At 47.5% G+C, this 17,655-nt stretch overlaps 1 protein-coding gene and 1 pseudogene across 1 annotated transcript; one reads left to right on the top strand and one right to left on the bottom strand.

The window, feature by feature from the left end:
• Positions 1-221: 221 nt before the first annotated feature.
• On the bottom strand, positions 222-2,915 carry LOC149324772 (uncharacterized; annotated as a pseudogene).
• A 4,207-nt stretch (positions 2,916-7,122) lies between these two features.
• On the top strand, positions 7,123-10,705 carry LOC149324771 (uncharacterized). Its single transcript, XM_089565277.1, has 2 exons — positions 7,123-7,185; positions 10,517-10,705. Exons 1-2 carry the CDS (start codon positions 7,123-7,125, stop codon positions 10,703-10,705), a joined length of 252 nt encoding a protein of 83 aa, XP_089421403.1.
• The last annotated feature ends 6,950 nt before the right edge of the window (positions 10,706-17,655 follow it).

Raw genomic sequence — 17,655 nt, 5'->3', positions numbered from 1 at the left:
GTTCCAAAAACATTTGTTACCACTTGTAAATTAGTAATCGCACCCAGGTTCGCCCATTGTCCACGTCAACATTGACATGATTAGTTATTCTCCTCCGTACACAAACAGTACAGAGAAGGCAGAATCAATCGTTGTTTGTTCTCCTTCGAGCACAAATAAAGCACAGAAGACAGAATAAATTATTCTGCACATTCCTTTGAGGCGAAATACAGCTTCATCTCTTATAGCGTCCCTTTCTGTACGTCACTGCTCTCTCTCTCTCTGGAGCTCGATAAGCTGCCTTCGTAGCTCGCTGCTTTCCTTCGCAGACTTCGCTGCGCGTTCCTAGGCTTTCTCATGCGCAGTCGTGAGTTCACGAAGCAGTGAGCTGGAAGGCCGCTTTCTGCGAATGTGGGAATAGTTTCTTCCACTCGGCCCTTGCTCCCTGCCTGCTTGCTCGCTGCCTGCCCTACTCACAGCAGCCTCTTCCGGGCGCAGGGAACTGTAGATTGCGTTGATGTGAGGTCCGAATTTGTCTGGCTAAATTCAAGGCACACAATGTCGTCTCCATTTTCTTGTCGATCGTCTCGATTCTGTGAATGGAGCAATAAAAGATAGAAAATGGCACACTTATGTCAGCCACTAAACTACTTATGATGACTAGTAGGCAAATAAAGCCTCGGTCACAGACTCTAGAAAACCACAGGAATCAAGGAAAGAGCAGGAGGATACAAGAGCCTCCTATTCATTTGTGAAAATAAGCTGTCTTATGGCGTACAAATTGTGCATTGCCTCTTGTACTTCTGTTGAACACCTCTATTAATATCTGAATGATAGCAAATTCTTGTGCTGGAATACCATGTCAGTTTTACACTGAACACAACACGGCTGCCGCATTTTATGCAAAAATGAATTATGTTTACCCCAATTACTTCATTATCACCTTTTGCTACATACGCCGCTCATATGTCAGCAGTGGCGCGCTGTCCACTCCGTGCAATGAATTTCTTGCACTTCAACTTCCCTCTTCAAAGAGAATATATATGAGGCCTCACTGAAAGGGTTTGGGCCGTCAATTTTCGAGGTGCACTGCACATTGTGCCTATGGGCTCAGTTCTCCATTCTGTGTGATAACGTTCAAGCACGAAAACCATTTTGTAAGGAGGTTATTAAAACCACTTTACAGAACTATGCGCATGGTCCTCCTTATTACCTGTTGAGTTGTCACTTTGGTTTTGAATGTTCCTGTTGGATTGTAGACAAGTACGATTTATTCCATGTGTTCTTGCTGATATATAAATTTTGCTTTTATGTTCATATGCTCATCTCTTCCGAGCGTGGCATTCTACTTTCTTTAATAAAAACGAACCAAGTTCTGAGTGACGTAGGTCTTCGCTTTGTTTTTGTCGTTTGCTTTCGGAGTGATGTAGTGCTTTGATGCAAACTAGATGGGCATCAATTAGGGCTTCATGTATCCTTGTAAACCGCGATGTGGCACAACACATATGAAAAAGCAAAGGCATATTTGCATGTGTGATTTTGCGTTCAACCTAAATTTATTCGTTTTTCCATGCTATTTCTGAAACACTATGTGGTAGTTTCTAAAAGTCATTTGCACATTAGAACGGAAGGCAGGCACAGAGCTTTCACTGCACTTCTGTCAGGTTAGGCTGTGCTTGAGGTAAAAACAAAAGATTACCTCCACGCTCTGCTGCACTGGATCACTGTTATTTACTGGCAGTGTGCCAAGAAAGGAGTGGAGCTGCCAGTAAAATTGCAACTAGACTCCTTTAGATCCGTTGCAGATCTAGATCGTCGCAGCTGCCTAGAAATAAAGACTGTTTTAGTCCATGAAACTGCATTGCAGAAATACACAAAGTAAAAATACTTTAAAGAGAGAAACCTGGAGGGAAGGTGATGCTCCTGCTTTTGAACACATTCAGCAAATGAAGGTGTACGGCTCCAGTAGCACCTGTATTAGCACGTGCAAGTACATGAAACACGGTAACCTCAGATAGCAGAAAGGTACGTTGTTCAGCACCTACCATAGGTGAGAATACTTCTTGATGTCACCTGCTATCAAGAAAGAAACGCGCGTGCTGCTGGCGCAAGTCATTTGTGCCAATGCAGAAGCCGGTCCTTTTCATACTGTTGATGAAACGTTTAAATATACACGGTTTACATTGATTCTAATTCGACTCAGGCTATGAGAGACACAGTAGTGAACAGCTGCGGAAATTTCGATCGCCTTGGGATCTTTAACATGCACTGACATTGCACCATATATGAGACTCTAGAATTTCGCCCCCATCAAAATGCGCCTGCCGCGGCCGGGATCGAACCCGCGTCGTTGGCGTCAGCAGATCAGTACCTTCACCACTGAGCCATCGCGGCAGCTAAAAAATACTTACGGTGCAAAGGAAATGTACGCGGGTAGTGCAACCAAGCTTAGTTCAGGACGAAACCGCATCACGCACAGCAAAGGACACGCAGATCGTGCTAATGTTTGCGTTCTGCCGAACGCGGCGAGGTTGGCACTAACCCGGACATGCTAGGCAGCGCTAGGCATTCGTCCTAAGAGGGGGGTGCAGAGGAAATGCGTACGCCAAAATGCGCCATCTTCGACATATGGTTCAAGGAGGCCCTACCAGAGGCCCGTGCAAGCTATGAGGTTCTACTCGCCGGCGTTTCGTGCTCAGGTGGAGAGACGGACGGGAAGCAGCGGTCGATGGAAGATCTCGACCGTGGTACTATTGTATCGTGGGTAGTTGAAAACATGACCAAAATGAAAGAGAAGGATGAAACGTGAACTACGAAAATGACTGAATTTCGGGAAGGAATAAAAAATGAAAAAGGCTAAGAGGACTAATGTAGGAGGAGAGGTAAACATTCGACTATCTTATCGCCGCTGAAGAACGGGTGCCGACCTGCCCCATCGATGTCTAATTTGTTTTTTCTTAGTTTGTGCAGCCTGCACATCTTGTTCTGTTCTCGAATTCCTCGTTGATCAGCAGAATGAGTTCTGTTGGATGGGCCATGCTCGGAAAACCTTTATCAGTTTCTTTCCTTAACATATGGCTTAGATGTCTGTGTTCCCTTCGTTATGGTCATCACTATTATTCCATATGTAAATCATCATATACGGTCACCCTTAACTGACTAAGTTTCCAGCTTAAGAAGCGATTTCCTCAATTTTTTTATCCCGGATTATTCGATGTGCACACTTATGCTTGCTTGTCTTAACTCTGTGGTGTGCGCTGTGCCTAAACATACAAAATGTAATGAAGTTATCTTCCTTAGAGTTATTTTTCTCTCAAATGTTTTTACTAGTTCTGAGAGTTCTCCCTTCCAAAGGCGCAGAGTCGGCAGAAGCGTCTCTAGTTATCGTATCACTTACTTATATTATTTTGTCGCTCTTCACTTTGTCTGGTCTTGGGCTAGTTAGTGAATAGTAAACATGGCAGTGAACTGCCGTCTACAAGCGCTGTGTTCTGCCCTTTTCTCTTCAAAACCAACACATGCATCCGCCATTTTACTTTTGACCTAAGTTAATTTATTTCATTTTTCTAACCCCAGAAGGGAGTAATCAAAGATTATTAACGACGGTTCATGTACAGGTGATTCTTACAACGTATTGTAGAAGCGGATTATCAATTTGAATGCTGTTATTGAGGGAGATTCCAGCCGCTGAATTCTCAAATAACACTACAAAAACAATCAAGAATTAGTAAACAATTTCTGTGCGGAGATTTGGAGGACAGAAATTTTTCCATTCGTTCAGGCTAAGTAGCCCATCCTACATAGAGCTCTGGATGAAAATTATAAAAGAAAATTTCAGAACTGTAGCTGGCATTGGCAGTCACGCACATTCACTTTGGACGCCTTTATACTAACTACCGTCAGAGCTTCCAGTAGAATATCATCGGACGTGTAATATACAGTCTTTGCACATCTCTTAGGTTATCGTGAAACGGTCAGTCCTTGCCAATTAAAAGAGAGTGGTCAGTACGCGTCATGAGGAAAACCGCAACTTTTTTTTTTTACTTAGCACCGCCTGTCCGTTGAGGTTGCAATGCACTGAGTAAATATTAACGCGAAAATGTTTAATGTCTCATACTCTCGCTCATGCCTCTGTCCGTCCTTCAGTCAGTTACATCCGAGGTGAAAGTCGTAACCTGTCAATACTGCACGCAAGCCATGACTAAGTAGTGAATAAGCATAACAAAATCTTCTGAACAGCGAAAATTGAACCACAGTTCTTCGTTTCCTTAGCCGACCATGCTAACCACTATGCCACTCCGATTTCCTGGCAACGCACAGGCAGTTCTCCTTATCAAGCGTAAGGACGCTGAAGAGCGTTGCGGGAAAGACTTTCGCCTCATCGCACTTTAGATCACCAAAGTGCCCGCTCCAAATTTTTCATATAAATTTAACTTAGCCGAGATAAGTGCACTGCAACTCATCTGGAGGGTGACGAGATCTCTGTCGAAATGCAAAGAAAAAAATTCGAAGAGAGCCTTCATGGACAAGAAAGCGCTAGAAAAGGAGGCAAATTCTGCCAGTGTTTTGTAATTAGACGACTGGGACAATTTTTATAAATTGCCGTCCCTTCTAGGGGTCATTTGAGGTGTAGCATCGGCCAGAACGGGAAAAACAATCTCAACGCTCGGCATAGAATGCGATGCCCTCCCGATTCACGTTCATTCTCTAAATATTTTTGTTACCGCCATTTTCTGATGAAAATGCGGGTGTGTCTCCTTCGTATTGTAGATGGCCATCCAAAAAACTACCGTTGCCTCGTGGATGGACAACCAGACCATCGGCGTCGCTATCGAGAAGCTGAAGAACGTGCGCACCCTGCTGTGGCCGACCGAAAAGTATATTACAGTGGAAGGCATCGAGGATGCCTACGCCAACTTCAGCGAGAATGCCTCCTCATTCGCGTACCTCTCGATTGACGCCCGACGCAACGTCCATAGCCTCTTCGGCTCCGAGGCGGGAGTCGAGGAGCAGCGGCTGCGTCTGAGCAGCGCTCAGCCGTACATCGAATACGTGCCGGTGCTGAATCAGCTGGCTTTGTCGCTGGGCGCCCTGGCACCGCCCCTTTTCTACCCGGATTGCACCAACGCCATGATACACGGCGGTCTCGGCTACTTCTACGCCCGGGAACTGGTCGGGGCGGTGGACCGCGAGGGTGTCAAAGTAAGGACGCGAAGAAGTGGCGCTCGAGCGAAGAGCGCCTTATGAGTAGAGGAAAATACAGATAAGAGGTTTTATCGCATAACAGCGAACAAGCACTATGTGCTTAGATTGACCAGTACTTCTTTTTGTACACTTTGTTATGAAATAAAGACTTCACTTCACTTCACTTCACTTCACGAGAAGGAGGCACTAGATAGACTATAGGATGTACAGCCCGCCTTGAGCAAGTAAATGACACTCTGCCTTTTACTTCAGCATTATCAGTATGTCACTAACGTTTCGGGCGATCCACACAGAACAGAAAAAAACCATTGCAATACTTGGGTAGTGCATCAGAATTATCATTTGCTCTTGTCGTTACTGTGTGAATGCGCAGTGATTCACAGTAACGTATATTGTAGAAGACGTGTGGTGTTTCTTGTGGACGACTGGAAAGATGAATAGTTCTCAACTGGCTATGCGCAAAAAAACTGTGCAATGTCAGTGCAATATTGTTGACGTGACATTACAGAGAGATCTTAGTACAATCAGACATAGAACACCGATAGTTTTTATTCCGTTCAGCTTTTATTGCGTTCAGCAGTAAACCAGGGGTCTGAAATATCAGGTTGGAAGGTAAAGAAATAAAAAATTCATGCAATTCTCTCTTATACTCCTGTTCCTAAACTTGGCGCATGTGCACAACCAGGGCAAGAAAGGGCTAAAGATTTGTTTTTCACTTTATGCTTTGGCAACAGTAGCTGCCGTGGTGGCTCAGTCGTTATGTTGTTTGGCTGCTGACCCGAAAGACGCAGGTTCAATCCCGGCCGCGGCGGTGGCATTGCCTGTGATGCCAGGGTTCTTAGATTTGAAGTAACTTAGATTGCTGTTACCATTATCAAAGGCGGGGCATACCAAATGCCAGCGAGAAAACTAGAAATCACGTGAAAAGTGCTAGCAAAACGGTGACTGTGCTTACCACCCCAGCCAAATACCGGTTAATAAAGTTGGCTGGAATCACATCCTTGCTCTCACTTGTGCATTCTCCGCATGGTGTACCTCACTGCTTTCTGTAGTGAGCTCACATAGATCCTCAGTTTCTCATATTAAACTGCCTCCTACATGCATACTGTACTTTGTAGTGCTTGTTGTTTGCCCCAATCGAATGAGATTAAGCTTGATTTATTTGGAGTTTGTGCTGTGTTCCTTCGGCACGCGTGTAGGCGTTTGACGTGCAGCCCCCTTCAAAAGTATATGGCCCAAACGGTTTGCTTCTGAGGCCTGCTGCATGCAACGTTATGCATTCTCAACGACCGTAGCCTCTCGAAAGAGGAATGGCATTGCGTCCTCAATCCCGATAGATTTGGACGGCTAGATATGCTATGGAGCCCCGCTAAACAGCTTAGAAGCAGAACCCTGGGCTGTACACTTTTGACGGAGGCAGTGCCTCTATAACCAGCAAAATTATTGGAGGGCGCCATGGCCTTTCGTTCATGTGCATTGCATGTAAGGTACAAAACTAACGGCAACTGACAACTATGCTTGTGGACTACCGCACACTTCCTGCAGAAACACATCGCCCATCTTCAAATAATCAGATGCACTACTTTGCACGTGTTGCAATTGAAATGGCTTCTTAGGCATTGTTGTGGCGTTGTGTTGAATGTCATTGCAAGTTTATGGTTACTGTCTATACACACTTCAATTTCTTTTTTAACCAACTGCATGAATTGCACTACATTTCGCAAGTAAAAATGACATCTTCTAGTGTTCAATTCATTATGTCTTTCATAGTGTTGCACCAAATGAGCGAAGTGGTGCAGCTTAATGGTAATTTTCCAGGTGAACCCACTGGGCCACATTGTGCCCTCCTGGCTGAGCGATGCCGTCAAACCAAGATTCCGCCAGCGCGAACGGGGCTGTCTCCGCTATAACGCCAGCGTATTCCCTGAAGTGCCGGCGATGGAGGTTGCATTCGCAGCCTTTCAGAAACACGCCGAAAAGAATCAAGTCCAGCTCAGTGACGTAAGTGGGCGAAGAAACCTTTCAGTGCATTCACTGTTAATTGTCTCGAAGTTTTACTTTGCTAAACAGGTGCGTGAAAACTAGCTGAAGACTCATTTGAAAGAGCTAGGCAAACATCCGCCTTTAGAAGCCGCATAAACCTGAAATCTAATTAGCTCTGCGTTACACAGTGTCAGATCTGTAACCTGGCAGCAGTTTTGGCGCCGATAAAGTCATCTGAGCTTGCTCCTCCATAGGGACGAGGCCTCTCGTCATGACGCCTATGTAAGGCCTCTTGAAACCGATAATGGAATTCTTCACTATGCGTAAGTAGGTGGCAATATAGCCATCGCTATCATTGTTTGAGGAACAATATAGTCATAAAATGGCATAAACGAGACAAAAGCACTCACGCGAGCTTAGGTAGGAAGTTTATAATGGGTCACCTTGTGGCCACAGAAATAACGACCTTGGAACCTTTCTTGGATATATACACCTTCCATACGCACTTTCTCTTATCACGTAGCTTCCAGCCGCCACGTATGAGACTCATTCAAAACATTCCAATGCTTTGGCTTACTTGCTCGGAAGAATTTTAAGGCGGAAGCCTTTAATGTCTCATCGTTGTAAGCAGCAGTTGTCGACAGAAAATGTCACGCTTTTCAATTGGTGGAAACGGTCGTGACGTCACAGTGCGCGAATTTCAAACGGGGCCAATTGCACTTTGGCTAGTAACCATGCAACCAATTGAAGCGATCGTATAGTGATGCTCCAAGTAAGTGGGATTGAGCTTAGTTAATTGCTTAATTACCCAATTAGCCTAATTAGCTTTACTAGCCAGGCCATATAAATAAATAAAACCGATTAAGAAATTGGTCGAGCTCAGGAATCGAACCCCGGTCTTCGGCGTGAGAGACGAGCATGCTATCCACTCCGCCATGCCAGCTCGATGGTTCGTAATGAACAAAAGCGCGTCTAGTGAATACGGTGTCTTCACTCACTCTCATCCTCCTCCATTCCCTTCCGGCGAGGTTTAGGTGTCCACCGACAAATGAGAGACAGATACATTTCCTTTCCTCAAAAACCAATTTACCGACGAGCGAGGCGTAGAGCCGAATGGGCGATGGCGTTCTATGGACTCCTTGGCAGCGTTGCAAGACGCTGTAGCGTTCCACTCTTAGGGGCGAAACTTAACATCTTAACCAGACATCTTAACCAGACATCTTAACATCTTAACCACACTGCAGGTGAAAAAAGTGCCCCCTCTGAATTTTGTGACACAGTTACTGCGTAATTTCCTTTCCTCAAATACAATTTTCAGTTTCTTCATTACGGCTCCTCTGTATCTATCTTCTTTCACTCCCACCTCCCTTCCTCTACGGTGCGGTTCAGGTGTCCACCGATATGACAGAGAATTACTGCGGCCATTTCCTTTCCTCAAAAAGCGTTGCGTTCAAAGGGCAAGGCATCGCGCCGAACGGGTGGTGGCGTTCCGTGGACTCCCTGGTAGCGCTACAACGCGCTGTCGCGTTCCACTCCTAAAGGCGAAGCTTAAGCGTCATTAATTAGCAGTTAATTAGTATTCAGACATTAATCAGTAATTAACAATTAATTATTGATTTGCCATCGCTTAGTAATTAGTACTCAATATTATACGTGACGCCACCAGTGCCACAGAAACAGCGAAGGTGGTGCGCAAAACGCTTCCGTCTCTACCCAATTTAGACAGTCAAAGTGCCCCCTTAATTTTTTTTTATGATTGAGTTGCGGAACTGTAACCATCGAAATTGTCCTTTTACGCGTTAGTAAACCAATTCCAGCTCTGTTTCCTTTCAGATTTCTTGGTGTAAGTTCTTTAAAAGCATTGTATGAAGCTTCAGTGACTCAACGTCGATTTGCACTCATCGCGATGGCATTCATTAAAGCGGACATCTCAGTGGTTATGGCGCTCGTCTGCTGACCTGAAAGACGCGCGTTCGATCCCGGCCACGGCGGTCAAATTTCGATGGAGGCGAAGTTCTAGAGGCCCGAGCACTGTGCAATGTCAGTCCATGTTCAAGAATCCCAGGTGGTCGAAATTTCAGGAGTCCGTCCCTACGCCGTCCCTCATAGCCTGAGGTGCTTTGGACGTTAAGCCGCATAAACTCCAAAACCTAATTAGCTCTGCGTTACACAGTGTCACATCTTGAGTAGGGTAGTAGTTTTGGTGCCGATAAAGTCCTCTCAGCTTGCTCCTCCATGGAGACAAGAAGTCTCGCCATGACGCGTTTGTAAGGCCTTTTGACTCGAATGCCATCACGGAGGCTGCTGTGGACACTGCAGTAAAACTCAGGTCATAGCCTCGTCTTTGGTTAGTAATTCAATTCATGGTGCTAACGAGACGCATTCATGAACATAGAAAGCAGAAGGCACGACATCTCTCCTCAGCTTCTTCATGTCTATCTTGAAGAAACAATATTCTGGTCTCCACAGAAGAGAATCTCCTGGTCACGACTGCCTGCATGCTTAGTTTTGCCACCAGCAATCGCATTCAGTGTGTCGGTTGGGCGATATCTTTTCACAGTACATTGGCCCAATCTATGGCCGTCGTTTTTAATGCGCAAACGATGTCTGCTAGAAACTTTGAAACTGTTCACTGCCTGTACGCGACGCCGGTAATTGCGTGACTGTCCCTTATGTCAACATACAGCGTCAATCCTTGTACTAAAGATGTACAAATGAAGGGCGCTCGCCTTTCATCTTCACTCCTTCCGCTGGTGTTTACAGATATAGACAATCATTAAATTACAAAAATAAATACAAGGAAAGTTTTATTATTTTCTTGGTTAAAAATGTTTACTGCAAAAAAGCAGAACTTGTGGAGCATGTCAACAGACATCTATTTCAGCTGTTTCCATCACTTTAGACCTCAGTGTCCGGTTCCATGAGTGTAAATTAAAGTCTCGACGGTTTCAAAACGGTCGTGTGACTACGCGCTCTATCACTGCATTATCCGCCGCCTGAATCAAACTGATGCGCGCTAAACTGTTCCACAAATCAGAAATTTAGAAAGTGCCTCCTCTCCCAACCCTGGGTATGCGCTGAGACTCTAAGTAAGTTATTCTAAGATACCGCGTTTTTGTGGAATTGATTGAAGTAGAAAACTCTTGCTTTTCCTCGCAGCAATAGCTCCGGTGTTTGTAAGCTCCTAAGGTAACTTCAAGCATGTATTTGTGTAATGTTTGCCTCGTAGTTGACTGGAGTTGTTGAATACTCAGTTCATGGCCGTTCACCTCAATGTCTGCCCTTGTTTCCTCCGAGCTTAGTTTCACTCGTTTAGCAACTTGCAACTGCCGCTCGTTGTCACTCGCAGGAGCTGAGCGAAGCCAAGGTGTTCTTCATCACTGCCTGCCTTGCTAGCTGCGCCACGGAAGCCAAGAACAACCTTTACGGCGGCGACTGCAATAAGGCGGTGATGAACTTTACGCCCTTCGCTCAAGCCTTCCAGTGCCCCGCGGGCTCCAGGGTGAACCCTCTGAAACAGTGCACTTTCTTCGACTGACCGCCGCCTGCTGCCATTCAGTGCACGGATGGCTCTAATGAACTGCCCATAGACTGCGCAGTGTATTTTGCTATTTTTCAGTTTTGCGCGTCTGAAGTTTTTTTTTTTTTGCAATGTCATTTGTAAAATTCGTCCATCACCCATGTTACAATGGTGCATATAATTCCATTCCAGTCGACCTGAAAGCATAATTAGTTACTTAGAATGGACTCCCCCATTATAAGCAAAATGGAAAACGTTTAACTAAAAAAATTTGAAAATGAAGGTTACATTGTTTAAAGCTCGCAATATAGTGCTAAATGAGCTTATACTGAGTAGTTTTGTGCATAACCGTTCGGTAGCTCGCAAACAACGTTACATTATATATGCAGACCATAGGGGTCAATAGGCTTTTTATGTTCTTGATTCCACGTTGAATCCACGTTGTTGTTTAACGACTGCCATAGTAAATGTCAATATCGCTACGGAACTCTGAACCTGCACATACCAGCGGCAATGACACACTCATTGACGGAACTTTCTCGGGAGGAGCAAAAATCGTGGTCGAAGCGTAAATTAAGTGCAAGCTTTTTTATAGATGCCTTACGTGTGCAGCAGAAGATTCCCCATAACTGTGTCCAGTAGAAGAATCTTGCGGGTTACATTACACTGTGCGATTGCCCGTCCTCATTCGTAACAAGGGGGATCATGTGGAAAGACCTTCGAAACCTAAAGCTCTTGACCACAATGCATGAGTAAATGAACTGTTCCCTGAGCTGCGTAAAGCTGAAGAATTCAAAACGAACAATGTGAACAGTGTACCGACTTTTCAAAACTGAACTGTGGCCATTGTGAATTTTTTTCGATCTGCTGTGCTTAGCTGCGTGACTTACTGACACGCTTATATCCTAAGCTGTAAGATAAATGGATGTATATATCCCCGGTTTCAACCAGAAAGAAACAACTTCCTTTGAAAGAAAATTTTCGTTGACCTACTCTGAAGCCATGGTGGTGCGATATTTGTATTGCACACCCGCAGTGGATATTAAAGACCAAAGCGTATCATGCGGTTCGATGAAGGTAAAAATAATATTAAGCACTCTTTTTCCATCTCCTGTATTGAGGTGGTTGCCATATAAAAAAATACATCCAGCTGCGTGCTGTCTCCTGAGAGTTTCTTCTATTTATTCGCAGAGTTTTTCGTACTAGGAGCACAAAAAGTGACGGAAACAGTTTCTACTTATCACTTGCACGCCGCTTTGACATGAGACATTTTCACTCAGGAGATGAACAACAAAGCACGCTCAGTGAGATACAGGCAGAGCAGAAACATGCGTCGAAAGATTAAAATACAGAAAAACAAAGCAATATTCAAGCGTATCGCAATGGAACAGCAGTTCACAATTGGTAGGCAGCTGCTGGAAGTGGTAAGGTAATGCGTCTACTTAGGGCAGGTAGAGAGCGCGGCTGCGGATCATTGAAGAGAAACAACTAGAATAAAAATGGGGTGGAGCACATACGAAAGGTTCTTTGAGATCATGATAGGCGGTTTGCTTATATGCGTCAAGCGAAAAGGATGCTACAGCTGTATCTTACAGGTACTCACGTATGGTGAGAAAATATTCCTTTTTTTCTGTTTGTTGTTCTTCCATCCAAACTCTCATCCCTTCCTCAGCCCATTCTCTACTTGAGGCAGAATTCACCGATAATGCTCGCACACGTCCTTTTCTTTTGCCTTTATTATGTACAGGTGAACAGCAACCTCTGCCTCCCTTGGCCGATCCCCCCGTGTGGGTATGTGGCATCATTTGAAAGTCTGCTAACAAACACTTGACGTTTCCGGGCACATTTCGCCCGTCGCCACGAATTTCTGGACGACGTAGCAGTGCACCAGAGCCTCTTCCGCGGCTGCTGTTCTAGGCTGGGCTTCTTTTGTTGCAGTGCGATCGTAGTACTGTGATGTCCTGCTTTAATGCTGTTTTTTTCCTTTCCCATCTCAAGCAGCTCCGAAAGCCAAGAAGGGAAAGATATTCGTCAGACACCCCATTGCCCACAAGGACCCCGTTTGAAGTGGACGATATGTGCCGCCTGTTGAGATTCTGTCTCGACATCACGTATTTTGTTTTCAGCGTGACCTTCTACAGACAGCGCTTCGGCATAGAAATGGGCGCATCTATATACGTCATCTGCGCGATGTAGCCAAAAATTCAGACACAGTACACCACCAGTTAAGCGGCCATTCACCGCTTTATTCCAGCAGCAGCACAAATAAGTTCACAACTGAGACGGCTACGTGTCAAAAAGCGTTTCATAATTCATTGCAGCCAGCTTTAAAAAATTCGAGACAACTCAGCATAGCTGGTTGGAAATGGCTACCTGCACATGCAATCACTGAGGGCTAGTTTTTCAAGCATTATAACTATTTTCCCAAATGAACAACAACGTTGTAGTGAAATACAAAATGGACGCCTTTCGGTGCGTCAAATTGTGCAACTACTGAAGCTGCAGCCCAGGAGAGTCCACGTACTGTCTGGGAACATTGAAACTCCCGCATCGACTGGTGCATACAGCTATATGTCTTCATGAGTCGAGATAATTTAAGTTTGATGGAGCGACAATAAACACCAAGCTCTATATAACCAGCTCTATATCTCTCCAAGCTCTATATAAACCACTTCACAGCAATATAAATGCACTGAGCAGGTGGCAGAGGTTGCATCACTTAAAATTCTCAACATTGCCAGCATAGTTTTGAATGTTCTAAATTATTCAATATCACCTATGCCGCACTGGCATCATGCGCGAGCTGCTGACCCACGGCTTCGTTTTTTTTGAGCAGTTCCCTGGCGGCGCCTGCGTAAGTCACTAGTAACAGGGCTCCCTTCCCCCATAGACGGTGAGTCGATGAGATCCAAGTTGCTGGAGTCGTTCGGGGCGTCCAGGGTCTCAGGGCGAGGTTCAGGTGGGCGATTGCAGCTGTTGCGCAGCAGCCGAGCTTTCGGTGAACTTCGTGGTACGGATGCGGCAGATAAGGGCTGCTGTGAGTAAGCCTGCTATGTGCGCCGAGCAGCGGCGGGTCTGGTACTACAGCAGGCGATTGGTGCATGAGGGGAACGAACACATATATCCACAGAGCTCTTGCGAAGGAGAGCAGGGACTAGGCGAATGCAAGGCTCGAGGGTAAGGACCTGAAGGGCCCACATCAAAGTGTGCCTAGACTAGGCAGCAGCAGCGTGACGCAGTGCGTGCGGCAGAAAACACTGGGAAGGCGCCGTCGCTGTAATGTGAAGGGTGGACAGCGAATCGACGTCCGTTGATGCGACGAACGGATGATTGAGCAGCCTAGCATGCCGGCTTGCTGGATAGGTCAGAGGTCGGGTTGGCATGGGAGCTTCTGCCGATGAGGCGCAAGGCTCCATGGGGAGGACGCCGCGGGTGCCTTGGCAAGGATGGTAGCAGGGTTCTCAAGTGGGTAGCGAGCTACTCTTGCAAAGACAAGTGCTCCGGGTACGTTGATGAGCGTGGTCATCAATGAGCACTCTCTCAGACTCGACTTGGTTCGAGGCATTCGTTAGCGGAGAGGAGCAAGCGCAAGCAAGCAGCTCTCTGTGGTTTTGGCGCTTAGAATTGAGGAGGCACGCAGGTGGGAGTCGCGTTTTGCTCAGCTTCATTGGAGCGAGATGGCTGAAGTTTTAGGGAGCAGGCGGGCTCGATCCGAAGATTGTCTTGATGCACCAGTGGCTCCGGTTCGTACCGAAGTGCAGCAAGGTCCAAAGGCGCGCGGAGGACACTTTACAGAGCCGGATGAGTGGCAAAGCTCGTGTCGAACCTACTTGGGACGTCGTAACATGGGACACCCGGGTCGGAGGCGCTTGTCAAAAGTGGCAGGCAGGCGGCCAGGAGCTGCTGGGAAGGCCTGCGTTCCGAAGAATTCCGTGTGGTAGAGAGCGAGGCTGGTGCGAGGACCAGCGGCAGGGTGAAGTAGTAGGCGTCGAAATCCGTCACAGGACGGCCGCGCACAGCTCATCGTACGGCCGGCACCCAAAGCAGGGCAAGCGCAGTAGGTCGCGCGGGAGGATGTCACAGAGGATTGCATGTTTGAACAGCTGGCCGGTGGTGCTGGTGGTGGTGAAAAACTTTAATATTCAAAGAGAGCTTGAGGGTTAAAAAACCCTGCTGCACGGTCAGTATCCTTAGTCCGGGACACCGCACGACGAGGCCCTGTCTCGCGCCCGCTTGACCAGAGCCCTTTGGGGCTCCAGCGTGGAGCAATTGAGGAGGGCAGTCTCCCATGCCTCTGGGGTGGGGGTGGGGGAAGGTGAGGATTCTGATTACATGCCCACACCATGTGAAAGATATCGCAGATCTCTCCACAGTGCGGGCAGCGCCCATCTGTGTTCAGATCGAAGTGTTTTGCTATGGCAGGACAGAGAAGGGTTCCTGTCTGCAGGCGCCGCAGAGTTCGCTCCTCCGCCTTACTCAGCCTCTTGGCAGGTGCCGGGTAGAGACGGTGGCTGTCGCAATAATGAATTAGGATTTCGCGGAACCGCCGAAGCGGTATATGAGCTTCTGAGCCAGGAGAGCTAGGATGAGGAGCCCGGTGTGTGAGCGCTCGGGCGGACGCATCAGCGGCCTCATTGCCTCGTAGACCCTGGTGGCCAGGAGCCCAGATCACTTTTTTGCGAGTTGGATCGGCGAATTTGCCAGGCAAGAGGTGATATTTCGCCTGCAAGATAATGTTCACAGGCCCGGCGAGAGTCTGTGATAACCGTTTGCGATTTTGGATCGGCGGCAGTGAGAGCTATTGCGACTTCCTCCGCTCGTGTTGAATTTGGGGCCCGAAAAGATAGCCCATCGACATTCATTTCCCGGTGGACTACGGCAGCCGTGAAGAATCCCGCGGGCGATGGGCCTGTGATGTCCACGTAGTAGATGCCCTCTTTATATCCATATTGTCTCTCAAGCGTGCGAACCCGCGCTTGTCGTCTGCCTTCATGTGAAGCCATGTCCATGTTACGCGGGAGCGGAGCGACCCAGAGCATGTAGCGCCACAGCACCGAGATGTTCTCCGTCCCCTCTAGTATGCATGTGTGTGGAATGTGTAAGCGGTTTAGCAGGCGGCGCCCACGAACCGTCTGCGATAGCCGCGTATATTGGTTCACGAGGTGGGCCTCCCGCAACTCCTGATAGGAGTTTACCACTCCCAACGCCTTCAGTTTGGCGTTGGAGGTAACCACCGGGAGGTCCAGTGCTCCCTTTGTTGCCTTCCTGATGTTGGCGTCAATGCTCTCGCCGTGTTGTTTGGTGGTGCGTAGGTACGGCACGGAGTAGAGGATCCGGCTGGTCAGGAAGGCATAGGCGAGCCGTAGCGCGTCCCTGCCCCGCAGACCACCCTGCTTGTTGGAAACACGGTGGATCATGCGCCCTACCTGTTCACCTATGCTCTTGAGTTTGCTATAGTCGAGTCTGGCCTAAGTTTGTTATTGATGAACAGACCCAGGATCCGGAGCTCTGCCACTTCTCTGATGGGACCGCCCGATAGAGATATGTGTAGAGACGTGTTGTCCTTGTGCTTTGTCCTGACGTGTAGAAGCTCTGATTTGGCGGGGGCACATTGGATACCACAGTCGGCAGCATATGCTTCGACTATGGAGGCGGCCTGCTGAAGGCGGTCCTCCATCTCCCCAAGGCTCCCCTCGGTGGTCCAGATTGTAATGCCGTCTGCGTAGAGTGCGTGTTTTATGTCCTCAACCTGAGCCAGTCGGCGGGGCAGGTGCATCATGGCGATGTTGAAAAGGAACGGTGATAACATCGCCCCCTGTTGTGTACCTCGTGTACCCATTGAGTACGGGCCATATTCCTCGTCCTCGATCCGGAGGAGTGCCTGACGCGGAGAGAGGAAGTCTCTGACATAGGCGAGGACCTTCGCCCCGCAGTTAGTGGTGTTCAAGTTAGAGAGTATGGTGCCATGTTTAACATTGTCAAACGCCCCCTTAAGATCGAGGGCGAGAATGGCCTTCTCGTTTTGTTGCATGGTTGTGGGTTGTATTATATCCCTGTGTAGCTGGAGTAGGACATCCTGTGCAGACATGTGCGGGCGGAACCCGAACATAGTGTCTGCAAAGAGGCCCTTACCCTCCATGTATCGAGAGAGGCGATCCCGAACCATCGTCTCCATGAGCTTTCCAACACACGAGGTGAATGTCGTCTACGTACAGCACAGTCTCGAAATGAGAGAAACACCCGCCTACACCTTGTGGCCAGAACGCTGGAAGCGGTGGGTCGAAGCCAGGATACTGCCAGCCAGGCATCCAGGAACGCCCCTGAGGAAGAAAGTGCGGCTGGTCGGGTTACCACAATGCAGACGTCATCTGGTATGGGACGGCAGCCACGGTTATTGACCGAGGTCAATGTTGTTGTTGTTATTAAGGCGGCAGCCTTTAATGTCTCATCGTTGTAAGCAGGAATTGTCGACAGGAATGTCACGCTTTTCAATTGGTCGAAACGATCGTGACGTCACAGTGCGCGAATTTCAAACGGGGCCAATTGTACTTTGGCTAGAAACCATGCAACTAATTGAAGGGATCGTATAGTGGTGCTCCAAGTAAGTGGGACTGAGGTTCGTTAATTGCTTAATTACCCAATTAGCCCAATTAACTTTTCTAGTCAGGCCATATACATAAATAAAACCGAGTAGGAAATTGGTCGAGCTCGGGAATCGAGCCCCGGTCTTCGGAGTGCGAGACGAGCATGCTATCCACTACGACATGCCAGCTCGATGGTTTGGAATGAACAAAGGCGCGTCTAGTGAATACGGTGTCTACGCTCACTCCCATCTGCCTCCGTTCCTTTCCGGCGAGGTTTAGGTGTCCACCGAGATATGAGAGACCGATACATTTCCTTTCTTCGAAAACCAATTTAACGACGAGCGAGGCGTAGAACCGAATGGCCGATGTCGTTCTATGGACTCC

Source organism: Amblyomma mixtum, unplaced genomic scaffold (genome assembly GCF_055824585.1).
Source record: "Amblyomma mixtum isolate Tamu unplaced genomic scaffold, ASM5582458v1 scaffold_18, whole genome shotgun sequence".
NCBI classification, from domain to species: Eukaryota; Metazoa; Arthropoda; class Arachnida; order Ixodida; family Ixodidae; genus Amblyomma; species Amblyomma mixtum.
Note: the sequence above shows the minus strand (reverse complement) of the source record. Positions and strands in the feature narration are given on the sequence as shown.

What these genes read in the sequence shown, in the direction of transcription:
- LOC149324771 (XM_089565277.1), top strand. Translation starts at nt 7,123, where the DNA reads ATGGAGGTTGCATTCGCAGCCTTTCAGAAACACGCCGAAAAGAATCAA. An exon ending in ATCAAGTCCAGCTCAGTGAC is followed by an intron (nt 7,186 to 10,516) that starts GTAAGTGGGCGA and finishes TGTCACTCGCAG; the next exon opens with GAGCTGAGCGAAGCCAAGGT.